The 12,192-nt window shown below is 37.7% G+C and overlaps 1 protein-coding gene across 1 annotated transcript; it reads right to left on the reverse strand.

Annotated features, from left to right (window-relative positions):
* Positions 1–1,983: 1,983 nt before the first annotated feature.
* LOC113568769 (complement factor B-like) lies at positions 1,984–11,627 on the reverse strand. Its single transcript, XM_081719025.1, has 20 exons — positions 11,472–11,627; positions 8,389–8,589; positions 8,103–8,288; positions 7,814–7,987; positions 7,389–7,475; positions 6,402–6,535; positions 6,271–6,281; positions 6,125–6,162; positions 5,868–6,035; positions 5,452–5,589; positions 5,120–5,226; positions 4,797–4,926; positions 4,532–4,679; positions 4,298–4,377; positions 3,982–4,088; positions 3,267–3,399; positions 2,965–3,014; positions 2,627–2,768; positions 2,318–2,344; positions 1,984–2,189 (listed from the first exon to the last, which is right to left on the reverse strand). The coding sequence occupies exons 1-20, from the start codon at positions 11,518–11,520 to the stop codon at positions 1,999–2,001; spliced, it is 2,301 nt and encodes a 766-aa protein (XP_081575151.1). The 5' UTR covers positions 11,521–11,627; the 3' UTR covers positions 1,984–1,998.
* Positions 11,628–12,192: the final 565 nt, after the last annotated feature.

Consider the following 12,192-nt stretch of genomic DNA (forward strand, 5'->3'; position numbering starts at 1 on the left):
AGATCAACACAGTTTTAAATTCAGCTTTCACTGAGGTGCAACCGGTTCTTGTCTGCCTTCTTTGGTTTTCTTAGTTTCACGCGATCTTAGTGGTTTGCTCATTAGGGTTCTGGTCTACAATTCTAGGCCTACAGACTTGATTTCCAACATTTGGCAACCTCCTCATTTAAACCTACTCTCTAAAAAGATTTTTAGTTTGGTTCTTATATAGGCTTAGCACATACTTTGAATTGTACATAATCAGTTGCGTTGCCATCTCTCTTTCCTAAGTTTTTACTACAAGAAGTGATGGTGTGAAGTTGATGCTGGGAAAACAGTCTGAGGAGATCTTCAGAATAAGTTCTTAAGTTAAAAATAAAATTATTTTTAAAATTTATTTGATTTATTGAAGGGAGTGAGTGCAATTCCTCACATCCTTGGAGTGGATGTGTTCTGCTACCCAGACCCATGGCAACCCAACAGGCTTTACAGGCCACCATGTGTCTCTCCCCCCCCCCAACTAAATGTCAAGGGTCGAAGGGGGGCACTGCAGAAAGCGCAAGGCAGGAGTCGACTCTGCACAGGGAACCACTGCATTGTCGAGTGAATGGATCAAAATAGCCTAATGATAAAAGTAACCAGAAATATAATGGCTGGACATTTGTCACACTGTGGTTTTACAAATAGTTTTGTTTTTTTTGGTTACTACTTGTAACATCAATTTTAGCCTAGAACATGCATCCAATGTCAGCTCATTAACTTTTCCAGGTAGCAAATTCCTTTCGGCTAGGATGTAGGCCATATAAGCAGTTGGCCCAAACTGCTACCAAAAACCGGGGCCAAAATTATGAAGCCTAAAGCAGTACACCTTGTCTTAGGTGGAATGCTCATATGACCATTATTCATTAGCCTAATGGAATAATTTAATAACTCTGGACATAAATGTACTTGTACAGGTTGCCCACAAGTACTGTAATTTGTCTTGGTGAGCAAGCTTAGCATGGACACTTTTAAGCAGTTTTAGGTACTGAAAAATATTTGAAGCCAATATGAAAACTATTGAATCACCCTCCCATAAAACTAGATAAAACAGGAGTAAACAAAAGAGATGCTAAAGTACCCCAGTAACCAAAACAAAGCCAAAGTTGTTAAAGAACAACATTTCTACCTCTAAAAGTTCAAAGAGAGCAGTCAGTGACTGCCTTGATGGCATTTAAGTGTCGATTACAAAAGTGTTTAAATGCATAACACTTTCACAAATTCTTAGCCATCTTCTTGAACCTTTACAATACTAGTACAATATTATACCAACTTTAACAATTGTTATTGATCAATATATTAAACCGTTTCACATTATTTTAAAGCTACCTACTTAACTGTAACGTTGAGCGTTAAGGAGGCGGACACGTGTGGAAAAGAGCGAGATTCATTAAGGGCAAATCCAGAGTCGTAGTCGTAAGGGTAGTCCAGGGTCATAGAACCAACACAGAGTACGGGGGTGCATGATTAGAACAAGAGATAGGGTACGCGAACAACTAATAAACACGAACAGCGGCTAGAACGAAACACACGGAGACTTGAATGAACGAAGGCATGCATGCATGCATGCATGCATGAATGAATGAATGAATGAATGAATGAATGAATGAATGAATGAGCTTTTACATGCAGTGGCTAAACAATGAACCTACTTACAGACACTAAATACCCGAGACACAAGAAACCAGACAGGGTTTAAATATATGAACTAATCAACTCTAAACCACACACAGGTGAACGTAATAACAGGCGTGGAAAAACAGACGAGGGGCGGAGGAAACGAAACCAAGGAACGGAACAACAAGTAAAGGAAAACAGAGACTCGACAGTCAAACCACGGAAACAGGGACGCCAGGAGGGTGGCCATTCGCGACAAAAACATGTAACAGTGACCAAATTCTCCACAACCTTTTAGACATGTTTTTCCCAAATAATTCTGAAAAAGAAACACCTACAGACAGTAAAATAGCAACCGTACATTTACAGTGACAGTAACATTATATTATGATGAAAATATTGTAGAATAAAAAGGTCATTACCATCAATTAACATGATTATAACATGATGTATATCATTAAAGGCCTCTTGATCTCTGGCCTTTTCAAAATTGATGCAGTCCAAAACTACTCCATAGGTTTTTGCAGTGTTGGATCCTGTATTGTTTCCTTTTGCTACCAATTACAAAATACCATTGTAATGAAATGAGACAACACAAAATTTTAAAATATATATTTCAAAAGCATTTTTAGGACCTAACATTATAAAAAAGACATGCACGTCAAGATTACCAAAGGCTTACCACTGGGCTTGGTAGTCCTCTTTTGTACTGTATATAATATGTAATGTACAAAAGAATATGTCATACAGCATTGGCCTAATGTAGCACTTCTCCTTTTGTTTAAGATGAAAACAAATTTAATTTATAAATAAATACTGGACAGTTTCTTAATCAGCATACAAAATGATTTATTGTGGCTCATTGTCCATAAATGCTCCAGACTTGCAGTAATGAAAAACCAAAAAAATGAAAAGAGGACAAATAACATGCTTCCAGAAACTATAAGCAGACCTCCATGTCTCTAGATTTACAAAAATGTTAGAGGAGCACCTCTTTTTCCATCACCCAGGTATTTCTTAAGGAAAGCCTGCACTTCTGGACTGAAGAGGTTTGTGTGGAAGTCTCTGGCTGTTTCGATAGACTGTGTTTTGTCTTTACATACATCCTTCAATCCCCAGCCGATGATTCCAACCTATTAAAAAACAAACAGTTACACTAACAGTTCTCCTAGGACATGGTCTTAGACTGCAAATTTCAGATCAATCATAAACATTTTATAGTTCAACTATTTGAGGCATCTTATTTGAGGCATCTGCTCACAGACATTTAAATGCAATACTACATCAAAAAATAAAAGTTTGAAGGCAGGAGGTGATTTAAACACTGACCTGAATCACACGATACTTTTGCTCTATAAATGTAGCACCACCAGAATCACCTGTTTGGAAGTAACAGACATTAGAGTGAGAACCCATAAAATTAATGGTCAGTTTATATATTTATTTCCTTATATAAAAGGATAAAATTTGAACAGAAACAAAATTACAATGTAACTGATATCTTCAAATAGACCATGTAATCATATCAGCACAGATCTTCCATTTGATATTATATTCCAAGATTATAGTGCAGTTGGTCTAATTCTGCCCTGCCAGACATGTGTATTAGCAAACAACTTAAGGTAAATTACCTTTGCATGAAATATCATCTACTTGATTTAGTTCAGCCCCACCAGTGCACAGGAAGTTGTCTGTAATAATCTTCGCTGCTTGTTCATCTGTGATATTTAATTCTTTTTTGGCATCTTCAATACATGAGGCCCTCTAGGGAAAATTTGGAAACAGTATGAGATTAGCAGATGTCTTTAACTTTGTGTAGTGGCATACAAAGGAATGATTAGGGGTACATTTGACACACTGCTTAGCTATTCACAGATAAGACTGGTATAAAGATTCAAATAGATGTTTCTCTATAACCATAATGTTTTTAGGTCCTGCACCTTTAACGAAAGCTTTTTAATGGGTTTATGTTAATAACTGAGGCTTGGAAGAAAAAAGCATGCACAGGCTTATATACTAATGTTAAATGTACTAGAACTGGTAAGTTAAATATAGGTTCCTTTAAAAAGTCTAGCCTAGAGGTACTAGAACTGGTAAGTTAAATATAGGTTCCTTTAAAAAGTCTAACCTAGAGGGCTCTTCCTTAACATTTGCACTCCCGTCTTGGGTGCTGGCCTTGTAAAACAGACATAAACCACAACTCCTGCCAAATATCCCTGGGATCTTTCACTTGTCTGCAATTTTTCAATAATTAAAGGCATGCTGGGCACTTGCATAAGCATGTGAGATGAAAAGTTAAAAGAAAAAAAATAACCTTAGAAACAATGGACTGTATGATGTCTTTACCTTATATCCTTCTTTGATTTGGACATTTTTTTTTGGAACAACATCACCCATTTTTTTAGATGACATGAACTTAGCAGTTACAAGATCATTATTCATCAGCTCTTCCTCTGTAAGAACAAAAAGAGAAAACAATTTTCATAGTTGTAATTAAACCTCAGTTTAAGTTTAATGTGACATAACTGCTAGGTGGCTATGTAATAATCTTAGACCCCTACAGATTTTTTTCATAATTCTTTGGGGTTTTTATAGTTTCTGTCTGTCTCATTAATATCTACATCAACACTAAATGTGTTTTTCAGTGATGTCTTTGACTCACTATGATGTTTGCAAGTCACACCACTGGAAGACAATCTTAGAGCCCCACTCGTCTCCTTGGTGCAGGGGATGCATATGGTTCTAGTATACAAGTAACCGAGAATACAAAGTTAGGATATACCTCAGGCTAGGTATATTCACACATGTAATTGTCATTGTTATATATAATTGTCATGCTGTTATGGGATGTTATGAAAACTGAAATTAAGATGTTGGATTCACTCAGATTGCTTACCTGAGATCAATACCAATTATTACACTTTTCTCTAGTTCAATGAGAGCAACATCATACTCATAGAACTCTGAAATTCCCTCCTTCTCTTTATCTCTGATTTGGAATTTGGGGTGAGGTATGTATTCCTTCACTTTTGGTAATGCGGTGCCTGATCACAAATAAAAAAGGATTAAAAAGAGCATTTATGACATTTTATGATCCTTGTGGATTTTTATTTTGTTCAAACTTCTTTAAAGGACTGTTTTTTTTCAACTGCATATGGTACCTCTAACATTGGGTGCCCCAACTTTAATATTTTCAGGTATATCACCAAACCTAAAGCAATGGGCTGCAGTTAGAATAAATGTAGGAGTGACCAGTGATCCTAAGCAGTTGGCTACTGTACCATCCTCATGCTGTGGAGAACAAGAAAAGGAAAAATTCTTGAACTTTTCTTCATAGCTGACAAAATCAGACAGACATCAAGAAAAATACAGAGGCAAAGTAGTTTCTTTATCGTATCTGAATATATATTTGAATTTTAGTTATAAACTCAATACAGCAACAATTATTACATAGTTCAAATGACTATTTATTTGATATACTCACTGTCACATCAATTTTTATTAGCCAGGGGTATCCACGGCGCATGGTTGATTGAGTACCATCGTGATAGTCTTTGTAGAGTCCACACAGGCTCACACTAGTGCTCTCATCTATATAAGAAACAAATAAATAGTGTGATACACACACACACACACACACACACTCTTTCACTCTCTCTCTTTCTCTTTCTCTTTCTCTCTCTCTTTCACTCTCTATCTCTCTATTTAATGCACAGTAAAATCCACTACAACTAAAGCAGTGTAATAATGATGCAGCCAACTAATGGTGATGCAAAAGTTGTGTGAGCTCTACAACAGAGAGAAGTACAGAAGTACCAATCATTTGATCAAAGGTTTCTTCCACATTTTCCATATCCTGGAGTAAAAAGAAATGCTTCTCATCCCGTTTTTTTGTTACCCAGTCATCAATGTCTTCTCTTTGCACATCATCACCCACACCAAACACATACAGATCTGAAATGTGACAATATCTGTGTCAGTGGACCATCAAAGTGCACTTTTTAAAGTTTTTATGTATTTATGTATTTTAAGATCAGATATTCTAATTTGTCTTATTCACATTTAAATAGCATTTTGGTTGTCTCGAAAGCAGATTATAGCTCACTTATGAAGAATAATCCACAATGGACAAATTCTATCTAATGAATGGGAGAATTTATTAACAGAATTAGGAGCACTAGTACAGAAAGAGGAATCCAAACTGTATATCATATAATGCAGGGTTTCCTCACCAAGATATTCATCCCGTTTCTCAACTTGTCCATTGTACACAATTTGTTTGATTTCTTTAACATTCTTACTGGGGTTCCCTCCTTCGTTGTAAACACCTGCAGACAGTGAAACAAGAACGATAAGTTTACCTTGACAGTAACTAGCCAACAAAGCTACCATTACGGTTCCTCACTGCATTGCCCAGAATCCCCAGGGGAGAGCATCATCCCTGGAATACAGATGCAAAACACGTTTTCTAGCACTATTTAAGTCCTACGTGTTAGCTGCATCACTGTGAAGTATTGCCTCTGCTCCCTTGAGCATACAGAGTGGCTCTCTTCTGTTAACATGCTCCCTGTGCATCAGTTTTACTATTACCTGATGTTGTTTTGGATTTTCCATTTTTGATTTGGTTGCCCAAATCAAGAATAAATCTGAATGAGAAATTAATAGATATTAGTACAGAAAAAAACAACAAATAAAAACAGTCACAAGTGTTGGAATTAAGAGTCGTAAATTGAAAACCAAGAATTCCAACATTCTTATTAACTTACTTTTATTATAAGTTGCTTAATGATATTCTTTGCTTTATTAAAATCTTCTTCCTCTATGCTGTCAGATGCATCCAGGGCAATGTAGATGTTAAGTTTTCCCCCCTGCTCCAGTTTGATTCTCTTCCCTTCTTTATCTGAAACATGTAAGAACAGGTGTACTGTTAATGTGGTGTGAATTTTATGTGTGCATTAAAGATAAAGAACATATTTTAAAAACAATAATCTGTGTATGTAGAGTGTTATATTACACCTTCAGCAAATTCTGAAGTAAAAAACATAAGGAAAATATGATAAAATCCTGTTCAAAACCCAACTAAGTTGGCTCATCAATCCTATCTGAAAACACTCTGGACGTGGTCCTAATATTCCAGTGAGGACATTTGATTGACAATCTGCTGCCAGAAACTCACAGCCTGCTACACAACGCAAGCAGAGCTGAATGTAATGATTTACGCAGGGATGCTGGGAATCAACCAACAATGAATGTATTAATCTTCTCATAAGCAAACTTTAAACTTACTGTAGACACAAAGGGCTAGATCTGTTGATGGAGAAGAATGTCTTAGACTTCGCTGCAAAATAACCTATTGACGCCCCCTGAGTTTTCTGTAGTTAAATGGTAGTGTAGTATAGCCTTGAGTAAAGTTTATGCAAGCATTACACAACATTATTTCTACTTAATTGCAGTAGAAAGGACAGAAATTCTGTCTAAATAAATCAGTCATTTACTGGATTTTGTATTCATAGGATACATTTTATATATGCACATGGTGTGTAAAGAAGAGCAAGATTAACATAATTAGAAAAGAAAATGAAGGTTTAAGTCTTGGGCCTTTAAATAATCATTATTCACTTAAAATAAATCTTAAAAGTAGACTTCTGAAATGGGAAGATGAAATAATGCATTACAAATAAAAGAGGTGTGCTGTTTTTCAGGTTTTAAGGTATGAAAGTCATTACAAAATGTGAGCTGTGGAGTCTACACACCTGTTTCCTCATTCATTGTTAAAGTAGTCTGTAGAGAACTGCTAAAAGCCTCTGCTACTTCCTCTGGAGTGTCATACGTGAAATCAGCTAAAATGAAGAACACAGTAAAGGTGACATCAGTACACTCATTATAGTTCATAGCATATAGAATATTGCAACTCCAATTTTAGTGGCACTAAGGCCACAGGTTGTTGCCTTATCTCAGGGCATAATTATTGTTACATGTGTAAATAATAATTATTACATGTGCATGTAATAATTATTACAAAAGTTATTTTATGGGGCAGCCTGACTAAATGCCTGTTTCCAATATTGGTAAAGGTTGTACAAACCATAATTTATATTATTCGTAGATAACACGTTACATTTGAAAGCTATTCAGTGTGATGTGCAGCAGTATGATATGTGTAGACCAGACTCTTCACCGTAGCACTCTGGCTCTTGCCCTGACCACTGTCCATCATCCTGACACACACGAACTTTGGAACCCAGCAATTTCAGGTTGTTATGGCAACGGTAGGTAACTGCATCATCGATGTTGAAGATGTGGCCTGTTCTGCTGGCACCAGGCGGAATGCCGGGATCAGGGCAGTGGTCAGCTGTGGGTTGGGTACATTTCAACATGAGACGCCTTCCTAGCTGCGGCTTAATGATTGTACACATGTTAGCTTGGTATGAAAAGCAGCAGAACCAGTGGAAAAGCTCTTTACGTACAGTTACGACTACAAACGGGTGTGCCACCACTCCACTTCCCATTAGCCTGGCACACACGGGTGGAGGAGCCACGGAAGGTGTAATCAGAGTGACACCTAAAAGTTGTTGTGTCATTCATGTAGTAAATCCTCTTGTAGGGGTCCACGATTCCATTGTTCAGAACATTTGGATTAGGGCAAGTCACCCCTAAAGAATGAAAATATAGTGAGACAAATATCTAGAATGAAGGACAATGTGTCATTTATGAGAGACTAGGAGAAGTGTTAAAGAATGATGTGCTGCTTACGTTTGCACTCTGGCTGTTTTCTGGTAGGTGCAGGATCCCAACGCCCTCTGTAACACTGCCGTAATTTCACAGGATGTGGATAATAACCTTCTGGGCAGTGGTATCTCAGTATACTTCCATCAATATACATCTTGGAGAGGGTGAAATCGCCTCCACTGATGGTCAGGTTACTTTCAGAGCACTGAGGTAAAGATGAAACACCTGCAAAGAAGTAGGCAAGTGGGATCTAAAACAGTTTGCAGAAACTGTGAAAGAACTGGTGAAGCAAGCAAGATGATACAAGAGGAACGAGGCTTGGAATTGTTTTGAAGGGGAAATTACATCTGTAATAATAACTGAGGTCCAATAGTAAGTGAGGCCATTTCACTGATTGTATTTTCTGCTCAGATCTCTGTGACCTTAATGTCTGCCCTGAGAGTTTCTACACATGGTAGTTAATATATTCTGGGGTGATTGGATTTGCTAGTCTGCCCTAAACAGACAAATGTAAGCCTGGTCTAAAATCAGAGGTGGATAACTTAGGTTCAGAAAGCAAAAATGTCTCGCAGAATTTAGCAGTTTCAGAAAATGGTGGTCTCAGCTGTGGTGTTCCCTGAGGCTCACTGGGGGCTTATTCTGCCCCAGAACTCCCTGTGCAGGCATGGAAGTCCAGGAATACACCCGGGAAGGATGGATGGTTCCCTGATGCTCACCGGGGACACTGAAACTACTACTATCCTGATCTAACTTCCTTGTCTGAGACAGCAAGGAATTCATGACATGAGTTCCACCCAAAGAAGACATCTACCCAAGTCTTCAGTAGCCTGTCCTGGAGGACCTCGAGCTTGGTATCCAGAACCCCCATGGCTCTAGAGAAGGGGTTCCCCCCCGGAAATGTTTTCCTAGTGGAACCCTGAGCCCTGCTTTCTAGGGGATAACTGATTCATGCATGATTGCTATGTGAACAGGCCAGTATGTCTGGAGCCCTGCCCAGGGTGTTTTTCATGGTGGCGGTCGCTCAGTCAGTGAAGAGAGTCTCCTTGACGCAAAGGTCTTAACACCCTGTTCATGTAAGGGGATCAACAAAGGAAGTCCAAGAGCGGTCCAGTCAAGGAAACAGGCTGCCGTCTCTGCGCCTGCATGCATCCAGGTGACCTCAAATGAATTCCATGGAGAAGGAGGGTATCCATTATGCTCCATGGATGCAGTGTTGCCATGCCCAGGGCTTGTGAGATATAAAGTCCTCCATGCCTTGGGAGACATTGTGTCCTCCAAGAAATGCTTTGCTGCCACCAGAGTGCACAGGCGCTGGGAGGTGTGCGTTTGGTAGGAGGTACTGTGACGTTGCCCCCCTGAAAGTAGCTTCTGTCAAGCACCGGTGGCGTTGGACATGGCTTTTGTTTCTTTAGGTTTGTTCTACGCCCGACGTCTCACCTCATTGTCCACACCACCTGTGGGTTTTGTCATTATGTTCTGATTTTTATAATCCACCTTTTGTGTTTGGTGTCTGTTTGTCATTTTTGTTATGTTGCTTTTCTTTTGTTCCTATTAGTTTATGTTCAGGTTTTTTTTTTTTGCTTGAATTTGCTTTCTCCTTTTTTCTATGCCCACAACAGTAAATATGATTAAAATAATTTTACTTTATTTAAAAGTACATTTATTTTTATTTTATTTTATTATTGGTAAATTTATCTCTCAGTTTCCTAATTCCACTTATCTTCAGAATCTGCCCTTGTTATATTTCAGGATGAGGCAAAACAACAAGTGTCCCAAAAAACAACATGGGAGAGGGGCAGAATTAGGGAGCTGAGAGATAATGGATCAAAGGTAATAATAATACATGGAACAAAATATTATGAAGAATAATATGAAGCAGTTGGATATAATAAATGTAATGATATTGAATAAAGAATTATATTTATTCATCCATAGTTTTATTCTTGGTACTTAAGAATCATTTTTAGTTGTCACAGTTGGTGTCAACCTAGCTACCCTGTCCCGTCTTCTGTTGTGGTTTACTTTCTGGTTTTCTCCATGTGCTCTCATTTTCGTTCTGTTAATTCTGCCCTTCGTTTCACTTGTTTCTGGTTTATTTCCTTGCTCTTGTTTGTCTGTAGTCTCTGTATGCACCGTTCCTTTAGCCTTGTTTTGTTTTTATGTTGAGAGAGTTAGTTGTGTGTTCCATGACTTTGGACTGAGCTACTGACCCAGACTTTTGGATTGGCCGTAAATAAATCTCACTCTTAGCTTTTGCGTCTGCGTCACTATAGCTCTGCATTACCTGTTCCTCACTTCTCCCTCTTTCGTTTGCTTGTATAAGCCCACGGGTTCCTGCCGCCGCCGCTGCACGTTGCCTGCGAGTTTTCACCGAACTGTCTTCAGTACTGGATCCCGTGCAAGCCTTTTTATTACATTCTTCTTTCCTTTGTTTATTTTGCACACTGCTGCCTTGCAACCCGCTTACTTTGTATTTGTCGTGGAGAATAAAGATTTTTGAACTTTCGCTCGCCTCTCGCTCCCTCTGTAGTGCCAAAATTTCTTGACGAAGATGATAATAATTGTACCCCTTTTACAAGTGCAAGTATACTCACCCTTATTGAGGTAATAATCACTTGCCTAATTTCACTATTTTCACAGGCTGAAACACAATTTCTCATGAAAGTAAAATTTCTTAAGTATTCAATCTGTCAAATGCAATTTTGACTAAATGTTTTCTAATACCTTCTGTTTGCTTTGGGTTATAACTTCCATATTGACTCATTGATTCATTATTCAGCAAAGCATCCAGTGATTAATCAGTTCTTGGAATATTCATGTGTCCAGCTGAACTTAAACAAATCCTGTATGTGTTTAATACCTCAAGTATTAATTCAATACTCAGGATTTCACTGTGTGTATCAATGTAATTTCTCACATCATTAAATATACAGGCATGATGACTTTCTCTAATGCAAAGTCAATCAATATTCTTTAATTAGAAAATAAGTTTTAAAGATGCTTTTCCAAAGCAGTGTTTTTAGTGTTCAGTGAAGAAAAGACTTATGAAAATCAACAGGACTTAAATCAAAACTTAAGAAAAACAGGACAAAATCAACAGGACTTACCAGTTATAGTCATAAAAATGAATACATTCAGCCAAGTCACAAACTCCATGTTGTCTTTACAGGCTTAGTGCAAATGGTATGAAAAATAAGCATCCAGAAGGGTTAAAGGCATTTTATATTGCAGGAGCAGACATAGAACACAGACCTTTTTGTCACTGTTTAACAAGAAGTCAAATAGAAAGGACCATTGACCACCAACTACATCAGATGCATTGCACAGTGATTATCGCCCTGTTCTTCTGCCAGTCATTTCAAGGTGCAAAGTGTAACCATGAAAGCAGATTTACAAATAATGATATATTTATGCGGCAGAGGTGAAACTTTGATATTTGATTATATTGTGATGTAATTTAAATATGAAAAAAAAAAAAATTAATTACGTTTTTTTATCACCCTTGGTATTTTATGGATCATAACCTTCCCCAGTGATTGAATTCAACTGTTTGATTTTTTTTAAATAAATTTAGTTATAATGTGTTAACTTTTAGTGATGCATATGCTGGCAAGGTCTATATGTTTATGTGATATACAGCCAACATATGATTAGAGCTCATGAGCAGATAGTTGATAGTGAGATCCAAATTGTTCATGTTGGGCCAAATCACGCAAGTTGTGACATACTGTTCATAAGGGTTGAAAAAATAAGAGCTCCTCCTGCACGACACATGGCCCTATCAGTGTGCAAAATGCATCATGTAAGATGAGACACTCATCCTTGATA

Source organism: Electrophorus electricus, chromosome 8 (genome assembly GCF_041902795.1).
Source record: "Electrophorus electricus isolate QZ-2024a chromosome 8, ASM4190279v1, whole genome shotgun sequence".
In the NCBI taxonomy this organism is placed as follows: domain Eukaryota; kingdom Metazoa; phylum Chordata; class Actinopteri; order Gymnotiformes; family Gymnotidae; genus Electrophorus; species Electrophorus electricus.

Excerpts from the sequence above, each read along its gene's own strand:
- LOC113568769 (XM_081719025.1), bottom strand. The coding sequence starts at position 11,520 with ATGGAGTTTGTGACTTGGCTGAATGTATTCATTTTTATGACTATAACT. Across the intron at positions 4,927-5,119 it reads TAATAAAAATTGATGTGACA|CATGAGGATGGTACAGTAGC; the intron begins GTGAGTATATCA and ends TGTTCTCCACAG. Across the intron at positions 4,378-4,531 it reads ATAATTGGTATTGATCTCAG|AACCATATGCATCCCCTGCA; the intron begins GTAAGCAATCTG and ends CTTGTATACTAG.